Raw genomic sequence first — 26,380 nt, forward strand, 5'->3', positions numbered from 1 at the left:
TATTCTAAGTCCAGTTCAACGGGTACTGAGCCTATTCTGTGTGGCTGACCTCAGTCCCAGGGCCTGGCCTGCACGGGTGGCAGCCCCAGGGGCACACGGTCTTACGGGAGGCATCCCGGCAAGAGTCCAATCTGACTCCAACCACAACCAGTACCAGCCAGGCCTTCCGGGCGACAGGTAATGAACCATAACCTGTCAGTGCATTGGCCATGTTCTTATAGCCACCGACATCTTTGCATTTCAGAATTCCCAGCGTTTTATCGACAATGTTCTTTAGCTCGGACTATTGGATGGAGTTAAAAGACAAAATTCTGCAGATAGAACGGAACTCGGAAGAGCGAAGGTGAGAGGTTTTTATAGATCAAGGTGAGGAGCAACACAGACGTCCCAGCAGGGGTTGCCGGCTGGTTAGAGCACGGTTACCTTCCGAATTGGAGCAAAGGGCTGTCCAGGAGCCCGGTCAGGCCTCCCGGCGGGTGACCTAGGCCTTCCTTCCCTGGGAGAGTCAAGCATAAAAACTTAGTTAAATTTGGGTTGTTGATGTGGGATTTTCCCCGAGTGACTCCATTTCGTGAGGCAGTAAACCTCTGCTGTCCTGAGCCACCTCGTTGGGGCTTTCTTATGGCAACCCTAGGGCTGCGCGCGTGCCGGCACCGATGGAGACTTGTTGCCTGTGCATGGCGTCCGTCTCTCAGGGAACTTGCAGCTCCTGAGGGCCAGCGGCGCCTCTGTAACCTCCCGTTACCGTCCACAGCCCCCAGATGGCGGGCGGGGCACCTGTCCGCAGGGGAACATCTGAGGAGCTAGCGCATTAGCCCCGAGTGGATGCACGGATGGCGACAGGTCCACGCGAAGGGTTTCAAAAGATTTCACCATCTCAGATTGTTCCAGTAAACCACCTAAAAGTGATCGCAACGTCATCTTGGAATCAGTAATCACAATACTTCAGGTAGGAGGAGAACGCCTTGTATGCATAATTATCAAATGCCTCACTTACCCGGCTCCAAAGAGCTATTTAAATTGCATGTTCGGGGATGATTTCCCTTAAAATGAGAAAGCACTGTTCTTCTGATCTTACCGGAAGATTCCCCCGGCATCATGCTGTAGACTGGAAAACACGAGCCACCTCTTCCATCTCTATGGCTTACACCGAGAGAAGTATCAACAGGCTGGGGGAGGTCCGCTTTGCCCCCTGGAACGAATGTAATTATGGCCTGAAAGAGTCACACTCCCCAAGGGATGAGGGCACACACACACGCACACACACACACACACACACACACACACACGCACAGCTACCCACTGGAAAGCATCTCATTGCTCAGTAACTGTATGAAGATGAACGTAAGTATATTTTCAAACCCGAGGGAGCTGTGGTTCACTGAAAGGAGGCAGGACTATAAGCATCAGTGTCCATGCAATGGGCTTCCCGCTCCGGTGATTTCTAGTGCACTCATCTTTCCACTAATCACTGCACACGCTGCCACCCCGCACATGCACACATGCTGTGTACATAAACATCAACTCAAATATGTACCTATGTCTATTTTCACTCACACACTTGCATCCTACACGGAACCTTTCTTACTACAATATACCTCAGGAGCTAGGACCCGTGGCTTGTTTTGTCTCAGGATAAATTCATGGATGGGCTGCAAGTTTCAAGTATGGGGGGCAAGGAGGAAGGAATAAGGGGAAACGGATGTAGAATTTCATGCTTTTTTTTTTTGGTCCAAGTAGCCCAAGTCAGCTGTGCATAATTTCCTCTCATACTTCCCAGCACTGTGGGTCTGGCAGGCTGACTTCCCCTTCCACAGATGGGAGATGGGGCCTGGAATACCTAACACACAAGGTCAGCATTGTAAATGCTCCAAATGCTTCATGTTGTTGCTTCTCACAGTGCACGCAGAATTCCATGCTACCTCTAACTACTCTGAGAGTTTACCAAAGCCACGATCAAACACGCAGGAGCGTTATCTTGACATCTGTCAGCTCGATGTCAGAGCTGGGCTGCCAAGGATCTGTCTCCAGGCAGTTTTCCATCTTCTCTGCGGCAGGGCTGTCACTCTCCATCTGGTGTTGGGAACGCGGGGCATCAGGAGACGTTTCCTGGTTCCTTTCGTGCTGGGCCTGGGGAATAGATGCTGAACAGAAGGAACCCAGTGTTCCGGGAGCAGGTATGGAAAGCAGGCCCGTGTTCAATGAAAGGTACGTGTAAACCATAGGGTAGGTCTTTCTTTTAAGTAAAAGTCAAATATGTTATGCTATTTTGTTGTTGTTTTGATGATGAAGGATCCAGGAATCATATTTCACGTTACTAACAATAACCATCCCAGCACACGTGACAACCAGCTCAAGAAACCCACACCAGAAGCTCCAGGTGGTACAGCAGAGAGCTAGATAGAGATGAGCGGGGAGAGGGGTCACAGAAGGTTGGCTGTGGAGCGCTAAGGATGCCAGTTATCATTCATGTTTAAGCCGGCAGTCAGACATCCCCCGAGGGCTCCTGGCCTGCCATAGTGGGCCTAAGCTGGCAAGTGGACATCCCCTGAGGAGTCCCAGGCTGCGAGAGGGCACAGGCCAGGCTGATCCCCCACCCCCGAGTGCACGAATTTTTGTGCACCAGGCCTCTAGTTTTTTATAATTATTTCAAGTTCTTAATTGAAGTGAGTAGCATTTCAGAGGAAGCTGGGATGAAATAAACGTGACTGTTACTATCCGCTGAATTCATATTAGAATCTGCTTCAGGTTCTGTAGAAAAAGAACACACCACAGCCAGTCCTTTCATATCAAACTTTTTATTAAAATTGAGTCTTTACAATATATTTAGAATGACACGTTCCACGGACAAATACTTAAGATGTTCTATATCTCATTGTGGGCATACAAATTTACGAACATAATGAAAACTAAGCTATACACGTACATCCCAATTTATACCAGCGATCTGCAACTCCCGAGCTCCCCCGTTGGTTTCCCAGACCCTGTGGGACATTTCCATCCACTTTAGAAAGGATACGACCCATCCCAAGGGCATCACTTTGGCCAACCGATGCTGTCTCTCCAAGGTCACACAGAAGCCGGCCTTCCGTGGGACTAAGGTTTATCTTCAGGGGGTTCTTTGGCATAGAGGTCGGACTGTGCTGTGAGGAAGGATTCCCAGGTAGCAAGGCACTGAGGAACGAAAACACACACGAGGAGATGAGCAGTGGCTCACGGTCAGTGTTCAAGGATGGGCGGCCCGGTATCACCGGCCCACAGCCATCCGCCCCACTCCACTCTCCCACCAGCTTGCCAGGCCCTTGTCCTGTTCTACACATTTTAATTCTTTTCAAAAAAACATTTTATTAATCTCACCAGAGGATATTTTCCCATTGAATTTGAGAGAGAGTGGAAGGAGGGAGAGACAGAGAGAGCAAGAAACATCAATGTGAGAGAGACATCTATTGGTTGCCTCCTGCACGAACCCCAATCAGGGACAATGATCGAGCCTGCAACCGGGGCGCATGCCCTTGACTGGAATCAAACCCAGGACCCTTCAGTCCACGGGCTGACACTCTATCCACTGAGCCAAACCGGGTAGAGCTATACTTTAATTCTTAATGAGGGAAACGACTGCTCAGTACAAGGAAAGCCTATACAAGGTTAAAAGATGAGCCAGGATTAGTTTGCTGAAATGGCCCACTGGTACCCCACTAAGTGATCCAGGGAAAGATGGAGCGTTTGTCTGTGAGAGGGCAGGTGTGAGACGTCCAGGCAGAGGATGGAGACGCAACCATGCCTCCATCGGGTCTGAGTCCCACAGCAGCAGGTGGGTTCGCACAGGCTGATGGTCTAGATCCGAGTTTCTTCAGCTGAAACCCAGGTCACTGACAGTGCTCACTCACCACGAAAGCAGCTGTGAAGTGGCAGTTCCATGACCTGCACAAACCTCTAGGCAGATCACCCCGCACAAAGCAAGTGCTCAGAAAGTTAGCGATGATGCGATGAGGGTCTGTGGGCCCCGCTGGGGCGAGCTGGCCATTGCTGGGCTCGGGAAGCAAGAAAGGGATCAGGAGACTGAAGAAGACGCACAGACATAAACGGGGTTGTGACCTTGCCTGGGGCCGATCCTCCCCATGGCCTAGCCCCCGGTACCCGTGCGAACTGCATCCACGGGATAATCTTAACAGCTTGTGTGCTATATACAGAAGACAAGGATGACAGCATTTCTCATGCAAACGGTGTGAGCGAGAAGACAGCAGAGCAGCCTTTTTTCAGTGGTGGAAGAAAATAAATACACCATCAAGGGACTGATTTTTTTGACTCTGAAATCATTACAACTTGTGACGTGAGCTAAAAACCTAAAAACTCAGAGCAACACCTGAAAGTGCCCGGTATCTCCGTTGGCCTGAACGTTCATGGAACCCGTCGGCTCGTTCTAGCTTTATCCTCACTGGAGAATCAGCACAGGAATCCCACTTCTAGTTGAATCATGTGTCATGGTCCCCCATGCGTTCTATTTCGTTGGCTTCAATGCTTTGAGGAAATCACGCCGTGTATCTGACAGTTAAGGGAATTGTGACCTGTACTGTCCAGCGAAAGTGAATCTCTTGCCATTTCCACGAGGCAGCGATGCTGGCGCCTTTAGAAGAGGCACATGGGTGGTGACCCCACAGGGAGGGGGCCAAGTTTCCTAAAGAACAAATGAGGACACGAATGGGGCTCCCACAGGCACAACAGAGCTCCCACGGAAGCTTCTGCATTTAAGGATGAATAGTTTCTGAGCCAGTGGGGCATGAGGCCGTTCGGACCCAGTGGGACTGCAGGCGAACCTTGGTCCTTCTTTGGGCCGTTTTCACAAGCCCAGGAGAAGGGCGCGGACTATGTGTGCCCATCAAGTGTCACCCGAGAACTAAAAGGGCGGGTGTCCCAGGACTGATGACGACCCCACGAATGGTCGAGTCTGCCTGGCTCTGTGGGGCAGGATGAGGTGTGGAGACACATCAGGGGCAACACTGCCCCTCCCCACCATCTTCGATATTTGTAGGATGATCATCATCGCAAAGGATGTCCAAAGATTCATACAGCATGGAGATGCAGTGCCAGTGGCTGCTCTTCCTCCAGGGGTCGGCGTTTACTAAAACCTCCCTTTGTGCTGGGCACGGAGTAAGGGTGACATGCATTTCATGTGTCTGTCGAGCAGCTTGGAGACTTACGTTCTATGTTGGCAATTTCAGGCTCAAGGGAAAGAAGTTGTGACTTAAAGGATAAGCTGGTTGAGACGCCAGAAAAATATTTCTGAGTAAGAAAGCTTCAAAATCATTTATTTTAGTGACTTACCCAGAATGGTCAATGTTGCTTCTAGGCCTTTTCTTTCATCTGTCTTCATTCTATTCGACACACACACACACACACACACACACACACACAGCCTAGCATGCAGGCAGATCTGTGATGAGGGCCCTGTTATTTTTAGTGCTTTAGAGATGAAGAACCTCAAGTATAAGTCTTCAAGGGCTTCCAGCTCAAGGTCACCGTTGCACCTGCCCACAGCCCATGCTCTTAGCCACCATGGAATAACGCCAACATAAAGTTTAGTATTTTTATAGGTAACTAGAGGCCCGGTGCACGAAATTATGCACTGGGGTGGGGAGGGGTCCCTCAGCCCGGCCTGTGCCCTCTCGCAGTCAGGGACCCCTCAGGATGTCCACCTGCCGGCTTAGGCCCGATCCCCAGGGGATCCGGGATCTCTTGCTCTTTACTTTCCCGCCTGCTCAATCCTTACCGCTTGGCTCACTGCTCCTTAGTGCTGCTGTGGTAGTGGGAGAGGCTCTCGCCACCACCGCTGCACTCGCCAGCCGTGAGCCCGGCTTCTGGCTGAGCAGCCGGAGGCTCCCCCTGTGAGCGCACTAACCACCAGGGTCACTTAGGCTTTTATTATATAGATGCTATAGATGCTACAACCTAACAGAAAATTTAGTTTCATCCAAACAGACTGATAGATCCGGAGGACAGATTGATGGTTGTCAGAGGAGACGGGGTTCGGGGGCTGAGTGAAAAAGGTGAAGGGGGTTAGAAGTACACAGTGGCCATTTCAGAATCGCCTTAGAGATACAAAGCACAGCATAGGGAATATGGGCAATCACACTGTCATATTTCTGTACGGTGCCAGGTGGGAACTGGAAATACCGGGGGTACCACTTTGAAAAGCACGTGACTGTCTAACCACCATGCTGTTCACCTGAAACTAATAAAACATAATCCCGAATGTCAACTGCAATTGCAACAGAAAACTTGAAAAAAGAAAAGTTAGTTTCATCCAAATGATCACATAAACACATCAATACTACCTATGGCAACCAAGTAAAATAACCATTAATTTAAAAAATGTGGTAACAGCCAAACCTTAGCATGTTTTTCTTTTAAAATCAGGAATTCCCATATTAAGGCAGCAATTGTGATGCCTCCTGTCTCCCCCCTGATCTGAAAGCGTATTCAGAGAGCACGGTGTAAGTGCATCTCTCTACTAACCTACTGGTGGGAGCCGTGGCTGCGGGTCCACTGAGTGTCCCAATGGCCTTGGCCGCAGACAACATCACTGATGTTTGAGGAAATACTGAAGCTCAAACATGTAAACATCTCTACCTGGAGCCAATATGGTTGCAAAATCAATGACGTTATCAAAGTCGTAGAGCAGGCCTAAGATGAGGGCGACGAGCTGTGCGACCTTTTAGTAACTGCTCTTTACCACCGAACCCTGAGACTCAAACCCGTCACGGAAGCTTTGAGAGCCGCCTGCTGTAAAGTTTTGAGAAGTCAGCCATCTAGAGAGACACTGGAGGCCATGTCACTAGAGGAAAGCAGTCCTGCTGTTTTGCAGCAGCTCAAGATTTCCATAGATTCCATTTGGGGGAAAGCCTACATTCAGCTCCTGAGAGTCATCTGCCCACTTCCGATGTTAGAAATACCAACAACTTCAGAATGACGAAATCTGCATGTTTTCTAAAAATTTCTTATGTCTCTCTCAAGAATATACCAGTAATAACTGTGCACCTGTCAAGCCTTAACTGCAGGAGTGAAGGCACAGGGCTCATCAGCTGGAAACGCCACCTTGTGGTCCATTGTTTCACCGCTTTGTCCTGAGTCTAAGCTCTCACTCAAGGTCTGCTGAAGAGAGAGGTTCCGCTTCTCACTTTCACACCCGGGAAAGCTGGGCCTCTCCTGCATGGCAAGTCTCAGAGGAAGAATTAATCCAGGAGCCACATTCGAAGGCGTATCTTTTCCACGCGCACATTTGCGGTATCGTATCATCATCATCTTTACTAACAGCAAGCCAGTCACGCGAGGCGCGCCCAGTTCCGTATGGAATTACATTCCAAACATCAAGGTCCCTGTGTCTGGGCACCCGAAGCCGAGAACATGGAGAGGAAGACCACACTTACTTCTGGGTTCCTGGACGATTCTCGAGGCGCAGGCGAGGTGGTGAGGTGCTTTGTGTGACAGCATCGCACATGTTTTCTAATTTTATTTTCCTCAGATGCTATGAGGACTGTGTGGATGGGAGGGGGTGACAGGAGGAGTACCAACACCTCTACTTGACAGATTAGATCCTTAAATGAGTGATTTTACATGAGGCAATGACATAGAAGACTGACAGCGTCTGGAATGACGTGACCTCTGACCTGGCCATGCAACCTCATGTTGTTCTTTTTTAATATGTTTTTATTGATTTTTAGAGAGAGAGAGAGAGAGAGATCGCTGAGAGAGAAACATGGATCGGCTGCCTGCTGCACGCCCCTTACTGGGGATCGAGCCCGCCACCCAGCCAAGTGCCCCCACTGGGAATTGAACCAGCGACCTCTTGGTGCATGGGACGATGCCCAACCAACCGAGCCACCCTGGACAGGCGCGGCCACATGTCTTTATGCCGACACGCTCAGAAAGGGCCCTGCAGACACTGAACAATAGTCTGATTGGACACAGCAAATCGTTTTCCGATAATGGTGCTTAAAGTGCCACTCGAGGCGACAAGGCCATGGGCTCTCTTCATTTCCTCCCTCCTTGTCAGAGGACTGAGCTCTGTTGTTGCTGTTCTTGTTTGTTCTGAGTGCCCTGGTATTAATTTTATAACCAGAAAGATAAGGCGACAGAACAAGGACCTCCACCCATTAACTAGTAATTCTAAAATAAACTGTGCGAAGGAACACATTCTGTTACTCTGAGTATTATGTCCAGCTAACAACAAACTGCTGCACTTGGCAAAAAAAGTTAACAAGACGTACTCTTTTCATGGTTATGACATAAAAATTAAGCTTTCAAAGCATCTATCCTTTCAATTCGTACGACATAGTAAGGATCACTTTCTTCCAAATCTCTTTGCCATCATCATCACCATCATTATCACCATCATCATCTCTATCATCGTCATCTCTATCATCAGCATCTCCATCATCATCAGCATCTCTATCATCATCAGCATCTCTATCATCATCAGCATCTCTATCATCATCTCTATCATCATCTCTATCATCTCTATCATCATCGTCTCTATCATCAACATCTCTATCATCATCTCTATCATCAACATCTCTATCATCTCTATCATCGTCTCTATCATCAACATCTCTATCATCTCTATCATCAACATCTCTATCATCTCTATCATCATCGTCTCTATCATCAACATCTCTATCATCTCTATCATCAACATCTCTATCATCGTCTCTATCATCATCGTCTCTATCATCAGCATCTCTATCATCAGCATCAATGACACAAACAGCTACTGCTGGGGAACAACTAGAAAACAGCCATGTACTTGGTCCAGCATGATTGTGGGTTGTGCGTCCCTTCCTACTGTGACAGGAATCACTGTCCGCAGTTATCTGGGTACCAGTAGACTTTGAAACGATTCACTCACGTTCAACTGGATTTGGGGTTCCATTGTTTTGTTCTTCTCATTAAAAAAAAAAAAGACTCCATAAATGTATTCCTACTTATCGATCCTACAGGACAAAGTGGGAATGGCCTCATTTTATAAAATTCCTGTTTTATATTTGCTGTCAACTGCCTCTGGGTAAATTCGCACATCCACACACATTCACCATGACAATAATTGGCTTCTGGTACAGACCTCTGCCTTATATTCATAATCTGATTTTCCTCGATCACTTTGGTATTTAAATTTTAAGTTATAAACCAGCTGTGACCATTTGTCTTCATAAAAGTAAGTCCAGAGGCAAGTGTTCGTTCCGTATTTCATCCATCACACTAGAAACAAACCCCGCTGGGGCCTTGTGCAAATGTTGATGAAAAAAGAAGTATTTCCATAAGAATGTGATTAAACTTACAAAGGGAATGGGACGATTCTGGAGCATTCCACTTCCCTGTGTGTCTGAGAGATTCTGAAGTTAACGGACAACAGCAAACGGTGGGTGGCGGTCCAGGCCCACAACACAGTCTGTGTGCAAATTAGGGAGCCTGGACTGAAGGGCTCCACCCTCCCCATTGCGCTGGGACGACCTGCCAACCACTTAGAAGTTACTCAGGAAAAAAACAACAGAACAAGTAATTGTGGGGTTTCCTGAAGTTATAATAAAGTTCACACATCCAATATAATAAAAGCCTAACATGCAAATCGACCAAACAGCGAACGACCAGTCGCTATGATGTGCGCTGACCACCAGGCGCAGACGCTCAATGCAGGAGCTGCCCCCTGGTGGTCAGTGCACTCCCACAGGGGGACTGCCGCTTAGCTAGAAGCCAGGCTCATGGCTGGCGAACGCAGCGGCGGTGGCAGGAGCCTCTCCCGCCTCCACGGCAGCACTAAGGAGCATCGAGACAAGCAGTAAAGAGCAGCAAGCAGGCGGGCGGTAAGGAGCAAAAGGTCCTGGAGAGGGCCTAAGCCGGCAGTCAGACATCCCCCGAAGGGTCCCGGACTACAAGAGGGCACAGGCTGTGTTGAGGGACCCCCCTCTACCAGTGCATGAATCTTGTGCACTGGGCCTCTAGTCCAATTATAATTCACACTGCGGCTGGTGTGGTTCAGATGGTTGGCAATGGTACCAAGCACCAAAACGTTGCCAGTTCGATTCCCGGCCAGGGCACATGCCCAGATTTCGGGCTGCAGGAGGCAGCCGATCAATGTTTCTCTCTTTCTCTCTCTCCCTTCTTTTCTCTCTAAAATAAAAAAAAATCAATAAAAACATATTAAAAATTAAAAAAAGAACTATAATTTACTTGGAGGTAAGTGTTAAAAACATAACATCTGATAGCAAATGCTGTGATGGACAAAACTTGCAAAATGGCAATATGGTATGTGATGCTAATTGAACTGTATCTAAGAAAATTGTTTTTTCTTTCCTCACTTTGCAAACCCTTTATTACATAAGAAAGGGAGAGTCTGGCCAGCATGGCTCGGGGGTTGAGCGTCGACCTATGAACCAGGAGGTCAAGGTTCGATTCCTGGTCAGGGCACATGCCCTGGATGTGAGCTCCATCCCCAGTGAGGGGCGTGCAGGAGGTGGCTGATCAATGATTCCCTCTCATCACTGACGTTTCTATATCTTTCTCTTCCTCTCTGAAATCAATTAAAATATTTTTTTAAAAAAGAAAGGGAGAGAAAGAGGGAATAAGAAAGGAGATGATGAGGAAGCATTATCAAGTGCTCGCAAGGACTTCGAATCCTTCCGGATCAAGAGACCGAAAAGAAAGACACCAGAGGAAACGGTGGCGTGTCCCCTCATCTTGCGCTCAGCGGCGTGAGCGCCTGGGAGCTTGTGCGGAAGAAGACAGAAAACACATCCTCCTTGTGGTCATCCACACACGTGTCTCAGTGGGCGGGTGTGGCATCACCCCATTAACCGGCAAGTTTATGGGCATGAGCCACCAAGAGGCTCTTGAACGGGCCACCTGCTTCCTTACCACTCTCCCAACACAGGCCAGGGGGGCAGTAAAGGAGAAGACGCCCTTTTACAGGAGGCGCTATCCCGGGTCATAATCACCTGCTCATAGTAGTGGATGTTCCGCTCGGCCGTGTCCGCAAACGCGGACTTGATGTCGTTCCGCATGTTCTGCTTCCATCGCTCCCAGTCTGCTCTCAGTGCGGTGTTGGCACACTCCACCTTGTCTTCCAGCTTCCCGATCTCTTCCGTGAGCTGAACAGGACACAGAGAGAGAAGTGGATCTACGGATTCCAGCCACTGAGCAAGGAGTCTAGGCTGCACATTACAGTATATCAAAACTAGAGGCCCAGTACACAAAATATGTGCACGGGTAGGGTCGCTCGGCCTGGCAGGAGATCAGGGCCGATTGGGGCCTTCCTTCCCCAGCTGCCAGCCGGGGCCTTCCTTCCCTGGCTGCCACTGCTGGCCGGGACCTTCCTTCATTCCGCCCCACCCCCTGGTGGTCAGCGCATGTCATAGCGAGCGATCCAACTCCTGGTCTCCCAGTCGAACTCCTGAGGGGACACTTTGCATATGAGCTTTTTATATACATAGATACCAAAACAGCTGAAGAATAATTCTTCTTTTTCATTTTTTTTGCAAAGTCACCGGCATTTACTGTGTGCAACCTCGTTCATATCAGGAGAACACTGGGTTTGGTCAGAGGTGCTGAGTGGGGGTCCCAGGTCTGAGCCCACTGAGCACAGGACCCCCGCTAACTCTCCAACCCTGGGCCTCAGCCCCACTATTCACCAAACAAAGGGAATGGAACTACAACTTGTCTCCAAATTCTGCACAGACACTCCATCACCTCTGCTGTGTGTACTGCTGGGGTTTATGCTACAGGAGGGTTTTGTTCGCTGCGCCCCCCCCCCCACATCCCTCCCCCACCCCCAGCCTCTGTGTCCCGTCATTGTGGGGAAACGCTCAGTTAACTGGCGTTACAACCTCCAGACAGGATGTAGTCCAACCTCCAGGCCAGAGGCGTCCCCGTCACCCAGTCAGCTCCCATGATTCCAATCCTCGGAAACTCTAATCCTATATCATAAAAGCCTAATATGCAAATTGTCTGCTTGACCAGGAGTTCGACCGGGAGTTTGACCAGGGGGTGGGGCCGGCCAGCCAACTGCGGGAAGGGAGGCCCCGGCCGGCGGCAGCAGCAGGCAGCCAGGGGAAGGGAGGCCCTGGCTGGCAGCAGCAGCAGGCAGCTGGGGGAAGGGAGGCCCTGGCTGGCAGCTGGCAGCCGGCAGCAGCTAGGAACCCTATCGGTGCACGAATTTTGTGCACCAGGCCTCTAGTTTATAATAAGCACACACCACCTAACCCAAACTAAGAATGACCTGGACTGTACCTTTCCCCAAAATTTGGAAAAGTATACCATTGTCAGATGCCCTTTCCTTTAGCTGACTTTAATCGCACCAAATCCTTGGCCACAGGAACTCACTGAACGTGGACCATCGACAAAAGTTAACAGGCCCGGCCGGCGTGGCGCAATGGCTGAGTGACAACCTATGAACCAGGAGGTCCTGGTTCAATTCCCGATCAGGGCACATGCCTGGGTTGTGGGCTCAATCCCCAGTCGGGGTTGTGTAGGAGGCAGCCAATCAATGATTCTCTCTTATCATTGATGTTTCTGTTTCTCTCACCCTCTCCAAAAATATATATGTATTTAAAAAATAAAAACAAATAATAAAAGTTGACTAAAGTGGGGGTGTAGGACTGAGAAGCCCGGCAGGCCCAGGAGGCCCCTCCAGCCACACGGGTGTGAGGAGCTCTCCTGTAGGACTTCAGCTCGGTTCTCTGCTGGAAGACAGCACGGGGAGGGCGGGAGAGGACGCAAGCTTGACTAATTCTTTCCACAAACTGGCAGCTACTTGGCCCTCTGTTGGTGGGAACATAGACGCAGCAGCAAGCCTTCCTCGCTCACTCCCCCCTCCCGCACCTCGTCAAATGCTGTAAAACTGGAATAAGTAATAAACGCTTGTAAGCTGGGGGTGGGGAGACTGCTATTTCACAGCAAGGCTAGAGGGTAATTCTTAGCCTCCGTCACATACAGCCAGACATTAGCCACCCAGCTCAATGACAGCCATAATACTAAGAGCGTGGGCACAGGACACGGGATCCCACTCCAACCTCGAGCCCTCACTAGTACCAGTGCCCGCGCCACGGTGATGACCACCGAGGAGGCCACACACTTCCCGTGCACGATTCCACTGCATCTGCATCCAACGCTGCAAGCTTGGCACGCGAGTCGTCCTTCCACCCGGGACCGGGAGGAAGGAGTGCGAGCGATCACACAGCCTTGGCGGCAGAGCAGCCAGGCCCAGGCCCAGGGCTGCCGTGTCCCCTCCCCGCTGACTGCGCCAGCGGACCGCTCTCCCTGGAGGGGGATGCAGTCGGTGAGAATAAATAACAACGCCCCGAGGCGGCCGTGCAATGCAGAAAGCGGTCTGTCCCAGCAGAGGGAACAGGAAAGGGGTTCCCAGGAAACACATGGAGGGGCAGATGGACCGCGAGAGGGGGAACTGGCTTTGGGCAGGGCGCGAGCCTGCAGGGAGTGGGGAGCCCGGGAAGGTGGGGAGCAGGGCCCAGCTGCGCTGCGGGAGGGTTCCCGAGTCCCAGGGAGGTGTGGGGTGCGGAGGGTGAGCAGGGACAGGAGGGGGGAGGGAACCGGCCCACCTGCATGGGGCGATGGGGGCGCCATGCCCAACTCGGAGGGAGGGTTCGGCTCATCCCGGCCTCTCCCACCCTCTCGGCAGCCCTCTAGCCTGAGCGAGGGCTAAGGCGCGGGCACAGCAGTGGGCTGGCCCTCCAGGACTCACGCCTAGAAGGGGAGAGAACGTGGAGCTGGACAAGGGAAAGGTGCCGTGCGTCGCGAGCGGGCGCGTGTGAGGAAGGACAGGGGGTCCTTCCGGGCGGTTCCAGCCCGTGAGTGCGGGGACGGCGGAAGGTGACAGGGGAGCGGGCCGCCGCCAGGCCCTGAAGTGGGGGTTTGGGTTTTAACAGAAGCGCATGGAACGACTGCAGAAGCTTCAGGAAGGGGCGGGGCAGCTGTATTCTCATTCGGGAACATGGACGTGAAAGTCCGAAAAACGGAGCCGGCCAAATGCTGCGAGGACCCTGTCCGCTTGACCCCAGGGGCCCGGGGTCGGTTCCAAAGAAAAACATCTCAGTGCGGATGCCCACACGACGTGCACGTGGAGGAAATCATACAATTACAGTAGCAGATGCAGAAACCCACCAAGGACACCCGGCAGCCACTTAGGGCCCGACCTCTCCTCGCGCAGGAGGTGAGCCCGCCCTCCACCTGGTGGGACACGCACACAGGGGTCTCCCCAGGACGGGGCCACGCCTGAGGGGCAGCTCAGTTTGGAACATGGATGTATTTTCGTAAGCGCGGCCTTTGTAAGTACTTAAGGTGTTTGCATTCATTTTCTAATTTATGACACAAACAAACAAAAACACAAGATACTTAGGAACAAATTGATCACAAGATGCAGACCTTTTTGGAAAAAGCATTTTTAAAGTTTCTTAGGAGATCTCAAAGAGGACCAATACTTGGTGAGGTTTCCGAAAAACTAGTCTGTTTTGAATCTTCTGGCTCGTTCTCTTTTCATTTCAGCCCAAACACCAGCTCCTCAGATCACCCTTCTGAGAACAGCATTTCCGTACAAACCGGTCCGTGTTGCTGTCGTCTGTCCCCGCCCACTGGTCCTTCCCTGTCACTCACGGAACCAGCAGTTACTTCACGGACTTGCCTCCTGCTGATGGACGCTGTCCTCTGGGCCTGCGTGTCCATCTTCCCACCCCATGTCCTGGTGCGCATGCTCAGTGGGAACTTGATAAATAATAGTATTTGTGGAAGGAATGAATGCTTTTGGAAAAATAAAATATTAGTAATAAATCGAGGCTCGTTTCCCTATTGCCTTTCCAAGGTTTATTCTCTTTACTTTTAAATATTACAGAAACTTAGGCCCTGGCCCAGTAGCTCAGTTGGTTAGAGCGACGACATCTCGATATGTCAAGGTTATGGGTTCAATCCCCTGTCAGGGCATATATAAGACTAAATCAACGAACGTATCAGTAAGTGGAACAAGTCGATGTCTGTCTGTCTGTCTCTCTCTCTTATCAATAAATAATAATAATCCTATATAATAAAAGACTAATATGCAAATCCACCAAACTGTGGAACGACTGGTCACTATGATGCGCACTGACCACCAGGGGGGCAGATGCTCAATGCAGGAGCCGTCCCCTGGTGGTCAGTGAGCACCACTCAGCCAGAAGCCGGGCTCATGGTTGGCGAACGAAGCGGCAGTGGCAGGAGCCTCTCCTGCTTCCATGGCAGCGCTAAGGATGTCCGACTGATGGCTCAGGCCCACTCCCTCTGGGCTCCTGGACTGCGAGAGGGTGTAGGCCGGGCTGAGGGACCCCCTCTGAGTGCACGAATTTCATGCACCAGGCCTCTAGTAAATAAAGATCACAGAAACTTAAAATGGGCCTGCCCCTACCCCTAAAGGCACATATCACCGACGTTTTTGAGCAGAACAATACAATTTGATCATAACAGCTATTCTTACTGGGGGCGGGGGGGGGGGGAGCCTTGTTTTCTTTGTGAAACGGCTTCTCTGTTATTTCCTTTTATGGAATAAAATCAACCATCCTATTTATTCAAATGCTAAAAATCTCTCTTCATAACCAGGAAAGCCGGAACTGATCCTTTCGAAACGTTCTTGAAAATAGCACGCCTAAATAAAAAGATTTCGAGGGGCCCTCCATCAGGAGACAATAGCAAACTCAAGAGCTGACAGCTCCCCTCCTTCACAGGCAGTAATTAAATTGCAGGGGGAGCCGAGAGCTCTCGGCGAGAAAGTGCTGTTATTTTCTGATTTGCGCGAGGGGAGAGGCGCGTGGGGAAATGAGACGCTTGGTGAGACAACGCCGCGGTGAGGCAGCCGTGCGATTGCTGAGCGGCCCCTTCTTCGTCGACGGCACAATGCACACTTGTCTTCAACGCAGGAGCCTCTCTCCCGGCCGCCCCCGGTCCACTCTGTTATCGAAACGGAGCGTGTGCAGTAAAAGCACGCACACTTTTTAAGAATGACAAGTGAGTCCTAAAATACCACAAGTGTCGCGGACACGTCACCTGCCAAGCCAGGACCCCGGCACCTTCAGCATCCCTCAGGAAGGGTCAGCGTGACTCCCTGTGACACTGGAGGTGACAGGGAGCGGCTGTTAAACGGCCCCATTTTAGGAAATGCTTTCCTTTGAGTCCTCTGCACAACAGAGTTCCCCCCCCCCCCCCCCATACATTAGACTGAAGAGGAGGCGTCTCTGGGTGCTTCTAGGAGGCCTCTTGATATAAACCCTTGATTAAAGAATAATGTGCCCGGCCCGTGTGGCTCGGTCCGTGGAGTGTCGGCCTGGGCCCTGAAAGGGTCCCCGGTCAGGGCACATGCCCTGGTTGGGGCTCGATTCCCAGCAGAGGGCGTGCAGGAGGCAGCTGATCGATGTTTCTCTCTCATCAATTTTTGTCTCTTTCTCTCTCGCTCTCTCTTCCTCTCTCTCTAAAATCAACAAAAATGTATGTTTTAAAAAAGAATAATGTATCTGCTTAGAAAATTCTAGGTTTTTTCACCTCTTATAGATAATAATTTCCTCTATTTGTCCCTAAAGAGCATCATCTAAGCTGAGAAACACACTGTATTATCATAAGGTCACACTGAGGTTAAAAATCATTTTGAAGCCAAAATCTGAGCTGATTTATTTCACAGAGCTTCTCAGGCTATACGATTTTGTCGTAAATTATTTTTATTTTATTTTGTACTTAATCCAATATCTCACATATTATCTCATTAAAATCCTCACAATACAGCTGTTGGGTAATTATTATTTTCCCCATTTTATTAACAAGAAAACGTAAGGTTTACTGAGGTTGAAGTGCCTTTTTTTGTAACTTCTTCGTGGAACCCAGGTTGTCTAACTTGGGAACCAACCCCCAGAAAAACCTTCCTCTCCAAGGCCCAGAGCTGTAATCCAAGGGCACTGACACTGGGGTGGGGCACCCACCCGGGGACGCCTGCTCTGGTCTTTGTGGAGCAGAACTGCTGACTTTAGAAGCACCACTGAGACGATTCATACCTTAAATCAGGGGTGGGGAACGCCGGGCCCGCGGATCAGGTAGGGCCCCGGAAATCATTGGGCCTGGCCCTGCCACGGCATCAGGGGTGAGTTAATTCAGCGTCTGGCCACCTAGAGCAGGCTGGCTTTTAAGCTGACCATTGTGTGTGGCCCGCAAATGATGTGATAAATATCCAAATGGCCCTTGGCAGGAAAAGGGCTCCCACCCCTGGCTTAAATAATAAGTTTTATGATGCCATTATATAGTCTCTAGTATGTTATTCTTCTGTACTTTTTTCCTCTTATCAAAACTCTTACTGACACAAGCTCTACCTTTATACACATTAATTCATCTTCAAACATTTTTCTTCAAAGCCAGCATTATTAGTTCTGCACGTTCGTGGATAAAGAGTAATTAATGTCTGATTAAAGTTGCACAGTAAGTAACAGCATCCAAGCCCCGCCCCAGGCCTCGGACTCCCAGTGTTACTACTGCTCTGAGCCTCATCAAGTATTTACTGAGGCAGGGCTGGGGTGGAGAGAGAGAGAGAGAGAGAGAGAGAGGGGGGGGGGGGAGGGATGTGAAACAGACCCTCAGGACACATTTCTTATGAACAAAAAGCCTAAATTAAAAGAGAAAATAAAGAACTTGGACCTATTTTTGAGTTCCTATAGGGGACAGCTGTTCAAAAATTCTATCTATAGAGGGCAGGACTCCCCAAACCACACCACCCACCTGCAGCACACCGTACAGAGGAGCTCTTCCATCCTGAGAAGAGATGACAGGGATTCTTTTTAAATATATTTCTACTGATTTCAGAGAGGAAGGGAGAGGGGGAGAGAGAGAGAGAGAGAGAAACATCAATGATGAGAGAGAATCACTGACCGGCTGCCTCCTGCACGCCCCACCCTGGGGATCGAGCCTGCAACCAGGGCCTGTGCCCTGACCGGGGATCGAACCCTGACCCCCTGGTTCCTAGGTCCACGCTCAGCCCCTGAGCCACGCTGACGAGTGCTCAACCACCCTCTTTACTCATCCTGTTACTTCCCCCGCAGCAGGTAGGACAGTGGGAAGTGTTGCCGGAGACAGACACCGAGCTTACAGTGTGTCTTTGGGAACCACAGGCGACCTCGTTCCGCTGGAGTCTCCCTGTCCTGCTCCCCACACTCGCCCCGCAGCACGCAGGCCCCATTCGCGGCACTCCACGCCGACGGGTCCTCCCCGCAAACCTGGACCCGTACACGCCCCCACGCCCCCGCGCACAGCTCACGGCGGACGGTTTGGAGGCGGCACAGCCTTTTCTCGCCCGCAGATGCCTCCTGGTGGATTTTCTGGGTCACAGTTGGCGTGAGTCAATTCCATGTTGTGTTCACGACAGACAAGCTCGTATCTGCAGGTTCCAAAAGGCTCCTAACTGAACACACATTTCTGGGTCACGTCTCTCCAGGGAAAGATGTGGGCATAACCTTGAGAGCATGTGGAGTCCTTCACCTGGGGCTCCTGCCTGTCCATCGGCTGCCCCTGCCCCTGGGGCGTAAGGGGCGCCCACAGGTTCGCTCCGGGCGACTCGGCCAGCGAGACGGGGCAGCGCCGATGCTTTGGGACGCGCCGATACAAAGACGCCAACAAGAAGGGCCTTCTCCTCCCCCGGGGCCATGTCCGCCACCGCCCTCCCTGCGGGCGAGTGTGTGCACACGGGCGCGTGTGTACCAGCGTCTCTCACACACGCAGATGCGGACAGACAGAAGAGCGGCAGAGAGAGACGGATATTGGGAAATGAGGCCTATTGGAAGAAAGACATTCGCAATAAGGTCAGGAGAGAAAGGCAAGAAAAAAATATCTGAGAACAGGTAGAGGCAACCTCTGCTCCGCCCCCCCCCCCAGCACACGCGCACATGCACACACGCGCACATGCACACACGCGCACATGCACACGCACGCTATGTCAATATTATCATTTCTTTAAGGCGCAGCAAGCAGGCAGTGCTGCTCTGTGCAGGGTGCTGTCGAGAACATCAGAAGACGAACAGCCATTATTTGAAGATAAGAGCAAAATACTGGCTCACAACTCGCACGTCACCCGGAGCAGGACCGGCTTGAATAAACCCGGGGTCTGTGTGTAGCTACTGAGCGCTGCTGCATGCAAATCCAGGCTGCGATGGTCTGAGGACAGCGCGAGTTTATTTTCTGCTCACATAAACACCCCGCCACCGCGACGGCGGCGCTTCCAGGCCCGACTCGCGGATTCCGCGCACATGTTGCTAAATGTCAAGCGTATTCGAGTTCATTCCTATCTGAATGCTGCCTTGAGTGAGCACGATAAAGCGCCCATTCAGAAATAAGAATGAGGACACCACAGAGGCAGCAGCATTAGCACCCGAGGCCCCTGCTCTCCTCCGGGGAGGCGGCGAGTGAGTAAGTGTTTTCAAGCAGCTCTGCCTGGGAGGACTCCTCACCGAAGGCAGAGACCACAGCGCCCGCACCCCCGCGCCTCCCCCCTCGGGGCCATCGCGGCCCCTGGTCTCCACTGTCTCCACCGGAAGAGTGAGCACCTTCTTCGTGGAGCCCATCACACAACTCTCAGCTCCTCTGGCAACACGTGACGGCCGGCGCGTGTCCCAGGTCGCCCTGCTGTTTGCATAAAGGCCTCCCACGCGGAGAAGTGGGGTAGAGAAGTCGAATGACCCTCCACGTTCAGTTCACCTTATCAGTCCCGTTCCCTCCCGGCAGCCGAAGCGACAATCCCCTTCCTTCGCACCACACACCCCTGGCCTGGCTCTTCACGCTGGCCAGTGCTGAGGTTCAGCCACGGGGCCTCTAGTCTCACCCCTGAGTGACCTCGACAAATCTCATCGCTCTAAATGCTGCCTATCTTCTAGCCACTCCCACACGTGTATCTCCAGGTGGGTCCCTCCCCGTCCACCTGACACGCCCAACGTGACCTCGGGGGTGTCCAGCGGGGTTCTATTTCCACCCAATAATTATGACTCCCTGGTCTCCGCCCATCTTGGGAGAGCTCCGTCAGCGACCTCCTCATGCTTCATGCTGAGCCGCTGAGCTGGGCTTGCACAGGGCGTCCCTCCCTCAGGGGACGGGGATGGAGCCTCTGAAGGCAGCCCCGGCAGGTCTCCATAGAGACGGCCCCGGGGTGGGCTCTAAAGCGGCCCTGCTTGAGTTGCCATGGTGAGCACCCGGGCTGGATGGCTCTATTCAGTTCTCTGCCAGGGTCGCCATGGCGACTGCAAAGGATGGCTCCTTCCAAGGACCTCACAAGGGTGCGTTTCCATGGTGATCCTATCCTGCATCTTTCTAAGCAACTTCCTTTCCGTTGTTCTGGGACCGATCGTGTCAGCTTCCTTCTGAAGGTCTCTCCCGACAATGCCATCCTAACACGTCGGGCTGCTGCAGTGAGGTCTACGCAAATGCCGCCACCCACAAACCCTCCACCGCTCCCTGCACACTCCAGGAAGGCCCGTTCTGATGGCAACAACCAAGTACTCGCCATGTCTCTGCTTCAAATCTTAGTTGATTAAATGCATCTTACAGAATATCATGCAGATAATTAACGTTTCAAATTTCTCCACGCGTTCAACACAGCAGCTCGCTAGGTTAAAAAACCAACAAAAACTTCATCCTGGACCTGGCAAACGCACAAATGGATCAGAAATACAGATGGATCATTAGGTTATAATGAGACATCAAGGAAACTTTTATAGAAAAAAGACAAAATATTTGCAAGTCAAATGAAAAGTGCCCTTTTTAGGTGAGCGTGGAAAGCTGAGCCATGTGTGGGCAGCCCGTTCTTCTGTGACTTTTGCGACGGGATAATCCCAGCGACTTCCTGTCCGTGTTCCCACGCACAACCTGAGCAGGAGCCATCCTGAACAGACGCTTGGCTTTTAGCGTCGTCCTCTGCTCCTGAAACTGTAAGGTGCTTTTTCTAGGATTTGGTCAACGGCAACATTTTACCTCACCGCCAATTTCAGTATCTTTAAAAATTATTTAACAAATAAAAGAATTCTACAGTGTAAAGGATAAGAATACTATTTCAGTACATGTGCATCCCCCCTTCTTGTTCCTTCTACTTGACTCTTTAAATAAAATAAAAAGTTAAACACACACACACACACACACACACACACACACACACACACCTTACTGAATGGGAAGGGTTCATCCTGGCTTAGTGCCTCTGCTTTTCTGTGGTTCTCTCTCCTCTTCTGCCCACAGCAGCCCACCCCGTCCCACCCACACCCTGTTCGGGAGAATGAACTCGACTTTGAAACACACACTCAGCCCAGAAAGAAACCCTGGCCCAGGACGCTGAGGGGAGTTCATCGCCCTCCCTAGTGAGGTCTCGGGGTTCTGCCCCATGGGGGCTCCTGGTTTCCAGACTCCAACATGGTCCCCGCAGTTTTCATCCATTCACCCACGAAATGCTCACTGCGTGAGCCGCGTACCCAGCGCGATGCCGGGGCTGAGAACACGTCAGGGAACAAATAAAAGTTCCCTGCCCTGAAGGTGCTCAGGTCAGACAAGGAGAGAGACAGAGAGGAAGATGCGTAAAGAGCAGCAGGAAGGACATCATATCTTTTATAGGAAAAGGATTAAAATGAGAGACACATTAACGCAGGCTGGATGGGGGTCATCATCCTATGGATTAATGGGGGTTTCAGGGACACCCCCACTCACCTGTCATTCATGTCCTCAACACTCACCTACGTCCTTGGAGTGAAAAAAGACATTAACAAAGTCTCCTTCCTAGAGAACTCAACAGAAGGTATAGACATTTTGGGAGAAATTTTGGTGCCTTTGGCTGAACGCTTCAAAGCAAGCTGTAAGGGAGCTCTACGTGGCCAGGAAAAGTCTCAGATAAGCAATAAGTCGACACCATCGTATCGAGAAACGTGAATGCTCACCAGGTCCGTGTCCGCCTTTTTGTAGGTCAAAGCTTCCGCCTTGGATTCCAGCTCTGCCTGGATGTGGTCTCTCCTCCTCATGACGCCCTTTGCGGGAAAACACAAGGACCGCGTCAGCTGTGCGTGCACCACACAGACGTTTCGGGGTAACAGCAGCCACCACTCGGTTGGGGACAGAACGACTTTACAAATGGTTTTCCATCTCTAAGAGCTAAGCCGACAGCAGGCATTAGGAAAAGGCGTTTATAAACCCTCCGGCCTCCCAGGGCCTCTCTTGCTGGTGGAAGTACTTGAGGAGCCGCTGTGGGAGGAGTACCCTGGGCTCGCACAGCGATCCAGAAAGAGCCAGGAACAAAGCAAACAGAAGGTCGGGAGCACTCATCGGGAGGGTGTAACCTCGCGGCAGCTGGAGGCCACGCGGGCCACTCCCCGGAAGACACCCGCCCTCCCTGGCTGCCCTGACCCGACTCCCAAGGAATGGCTATCAGTCGGGGACGGCGGGACCCGCAGTGTGTGCTCACATCTCAGGGTTTTATTTTAGCTTCACGGGGTAAATCTGAAGCAATGAGCCCAGCTCTGCAGGGAAAGCACGGCCTCTCCTCCCACCTCGTTTTCCTGAATCACCGGGGTTCCCCGTTTTCGGCGTTAAGCTGCACACACCCGTGTGGGGCACCTGCGTGCAGAAGTCGTTGGAAGCTTGTCCAGTGTTTGCTGGCCTTTGGCCAGGCCTTTCCCTGGGCGACTCCCTAGGCTCGGGGGCACAAGGGCCCCTGTTACTTGCACTCATCTTTCCCTGCTTGTCACAGTATTTTTTATTATTTTTTTTAATATCAGAGAGGAAAGGAGAGGGAGAGAAACATCCGTGATGAGAGAGAATCATGGATCGCCTGCCTCCTGCACGCCCCCTTCTGGGGATCAAGCCCGCAACCTGGGCCTGTGCCCTGACCGGGAATCGAACTGTGGCCTCCTGGTTCATAGGTCAATGTTCAACCACTGAGCCCCGCCGCCTGGGCACTGGTTGCCACAGCATTAATCAAACAATAATGAAATTATAATAACGAACACAAGTGGCCTCCACAGGTTAAAGAAAACACTGCCTCCACCAGAGAGAGTTAAAGGACATACAGGAGAGGGGGCTTGAGGAGAACCGGGTCTCGCGGTGTGCTCGGGGCAGGGAAGGGCCCGGAAACAAACACCTTACACGGGGAGGGAGGAGGTGGCTGTCCGTGTCCGGGTGAGAACTGAGAGGCGCTGGAGCAAAAGCACCCGACACCACTCAGTCTGGTTCTGTGCCGGTCAAACCGCCCTGACAACATGCAGGAGAGATGAAGAGTCCCCCTTGTCTAGAGAAATCAATACCAAGTTCAACCACTGGCCACGGATTCTTTTACATTTACTTCCCTGTGTCATTGCCATTAATGCCAGGAACCCCTTCGCTCCTTTTTTTTTAAAAAAAAAAAAATATATATATATATATATACACACATATATACATATATACATACATATATACATATATACATATATACATACATATATACATATATACATATATACATACATATATACATATATACATACGTATATACATATATATATATATATATATATATTATTGATTTCAGAGAGGAAGGAAGAGATAGGAACATCCACAATGAGAGAGAATCATGTACCAGCCGCCTCCTGCACGCCCCCTACTGGGGATGGAGCCCACAACTCAGGCATGTGCCCTTGACAGGGAATCAAACCCTGACCTCCTGGTTCCTAGGTCGACGCTCAACCACTGAGCCACACCGGCCGGGCGTCCCCTCTTTTGTTAATGTCTCCTTCCGCCCAGCACTGCATGGGCGGGCGAGCAACACCATCCGTCCACGCGCAGGGTCCTGCTGGGATGGGAAGACGCGCAAAGGCAGAACAGCAGCGCCTTTCTGCAGCTCACACTCGGGTCAGGGCCGGAGTGTCACGCAGGGGCCTCACCATGAGCATCTCGCTGTAGAGCACGTATTCGTGCACGACGGGGAGCAGGGCCTCGGACAGGCCGCACAGACGCCGCTCGGTGGCCTGGCAGCACCGGTCCAGGCAGCTGGCCACGCCGCCCAGCATGTCCGCCAGGTCCTCTTCCGACTCCGACCACAGGGCATGAATGGGGCCGTATTCTTTCATTTCATCAAAGTATTCTAAAAAAATAATAATAAGTCCTTCAGTTCAAGAAAGTTCGAAAATTCCTGCTGACAGGCGTCCTGGCTGGGACGTGACTACGTCCGCTACCAGACACCTGCACCCGCGTCTCCAGCAACCTGACCGGAGACCAAACGCGCCGTCTTCTCCCTTCTCCTGCCCGCATGGCCCACTTCAGGGTAAGTGTTCCCAGGGATCTGAGCAGGAGTCTGGCCGCATCCTAGACTCACACCTGAACACTCAGCCAACCACCACTTCCCGCATCTTCATCTTTACTATCTATCAGTCTTCACTATCCATCATCTAGTTCTCCACCCACCCACCCAACCACCCACTTACCTACCTGACTCCCATTACCACCTGCATCTCTACCCTGTCCTCCCCAGGGCCCCTCTCCCCATTTCCGCCACAGCATGTAAGCACTGAATCAGGAGGCCCTTGCATGACTAGACTTCATCTCGCCTCTGTGGATCCAAATCTTGTGATTCTCTCCCAAAGATATTTCAGCTGAAGCCGAAAGAGCGGCTCATGTATGACTATCTCATGTCCCTCCTCGCTCACACCCTGCACAGACCCCTCTGCCTGGTCCTCTGCCGTTTCTATCATCCAACAGACAGACTCCTGTGAATCCTTTAAATCGCAGAGTAAATAAACCACTTCTGATTCCGCCCCAAAGGGTTCTTAGATGCTCTGTCCTCAGCCACGACTGTGCACCTCTGCCCACGCCTGTCATGACGTTACACCTGTCACCCCACGCCTGTGCCCGCCTGCGGAGCTGGCACGCTCCTAGGCCACCTGCTCCTTAGGGTCAAGTTTTACTTTTTTTTTTTTTTAAATCTCAAAGCCCGATACACGGCGTGTTCAATAAATATTTTCACATCAATGAAACAATAAATGAGTAACAAAAGGGCTCTTCAATGCTTGATGAGCCATTGATTCAAAAGTCTGGATTTCATTTTAAAATCTGAGGACTTTCACATTTCTGCGTTCGGACTATCCACTCTCCGTGACAGCGTTTCATGGGAGGGAGTGTAGAAGCAGTGAGCATTGGTGCCTTTTTTTGGGTCTGGTAGCCGTGTAAGTAAAACCAAATTCTCTATTTCATCATCTTCTACTCATTAGGGTTAGGTGTAATGTCATATTGCTCTAAAATAAACTATTATAATTTCAAAACTTGGTACGATGAAGTAAACTGAAAAATATTAAAAATGTTGAAAATAATTGCCTGTCTGGTGGGACTTCTGTTTGCACAGTTACTCTGACCGTGTTCATCACACCCGGGACCAAGAAAAATCCCGAGGGTGGGCGCGGGCGCCAGGAGAGCAGGAATTTACAGCGCCCGTGACTCGGACCCTGGGTGCGGCGGTGCTGCAGGCAGGAGATGGGGAGATGGGGCCGCGGGCAGGGAGACGGGGCTGCGGGCAGGGAGACGGGGCTGTGGGCAGGGAGATGGGGCTGCGGGCAGGAGAGGGGGCTGCGGGCAGGGAGATGGGGCCACAGGCAGGGAGATGGGGCTGCGGGCAGGGAGATGGGGCTGCGGGCAGGGAGACGGGGCTGTGGGCAGGGAGATGGGGCTGCGGGCAGGGAGAGGGGGCTGTGGGCAGGGAGATGGGGCTGCGGGCAGGGAGACGGGGAGACGGGGCTGCAGGCAGGAGACGGGCCTGCGGGCAGGGAGACGCGAGTGCGGGGAAAGGGCCCAAGAGAGGCGCCACCTCCACGCCGCCTCCCAGCCAGCGACTGGGAGGACCGGCAGGAACGAACAGCGGGAAAAGCACAGGCCGGTGCTGCTACGTACCGCGCTCCTCCTTGTAAATCCTCTGGGATATCTTATCGATCAAATTTATTTTCTGGCTGAACGTCTCGATGAAGTCGTTCATTTCCGTGAACTCCTCGGGGCGGCTCCTCACGCCCCTCATGGACAGGGCGACGGCGCGGACCGTCTGGCCCACCTTGCTCAGCAGCCCCGGCCCCTGCTTCTTGTGCGACGACAGCTCCTGCAAACGGAGGGAGAGGGGTCTGCAAGGTGCAGGAAGGCGTCGGGTGTCTGTAGCGTTTGGAAGGAGACCTGGCCCGGAGCTGCACCTGAAGGCTATCCCTCCAGCGTTTAAAAGCCCTTAAGCCCTGGGTGGTGTGGCTCAGTGGATAGAGCACTCACCTACGGACTGAAGGGTGCCAGGTTCGATTCTGGTTAAGGGCACAGGCCCGGGTTTCAGGCTCGACCCCCCAGTGTGGGACAT

At 51.6% G+C, this 26,380-nt stretch overlaps 1 protein-coding gene across 5 annotated transcripts in view; it reads right to left on the reverse strand.

Annotated features, from left to right (window-relative positions):
- Window positions 1-2,782: 2,782 nt before the first annotated feature.
- SNX7 (sorting nexin 7) overlaps window positions 2,783-26,380 on the reverse strand; it is a 37,118-nt gene continuing 13,520 nt past the window's right edge. The window contains exons 5-9 of one of the 5 annotated variants that reach the window (XM_036343137.1): window positions 25,939-26,137; window positions 23,943-24,142; window positions 21,966-22,052; window positions 10,986-11,138; window positions 2,783-3,174 (exon numbers count right to left, since the gene is read on the reverse strand). In XM_036343137.1, the coding sequence (XP_036199030.1) occupies window positions 3,097-3,174; window positions 10,986-11,138; window positions 21,966-22,052; window positions 23,943-24,142; window positions 25,939-26,137 (717 nt within the window). In that variant the 3' untranslated portion in view covers window positions 2,783-3,096. Of the gene's footprint in view, window positions 3,175-10,985; window positions 11,139-14,428; window positions 14,800-18,309; window positions 18,488-20,590; window positions 20,687-21,965; window positions 22,053-23,942; window positions 24,143-25,938; window positions 26,138-26,380 lie in introns of those variants that run through there. The other 4 variants (XR_004973258.1, XR_004973260.1, XR_004973259.1 and 1 more) reach the window with 4 other exon arrangements.

Source organism: Myotis myotis, unplaced genomic scaffold (genome assembly GCF_014108235.1).
Source record: "Myotis myotis isolate mMyoMyo1 unplaced genomic scaffold, mMyoMyo1.p scaffold_m19_p_18, whole genome shotgun sequence".
NCBI classification, from domain to species: Eukaryota; Metazoa; Chordata; class Mammalia; order Chiroptera; family Vespertilionidae; genus Myotis; species Myotis myotis.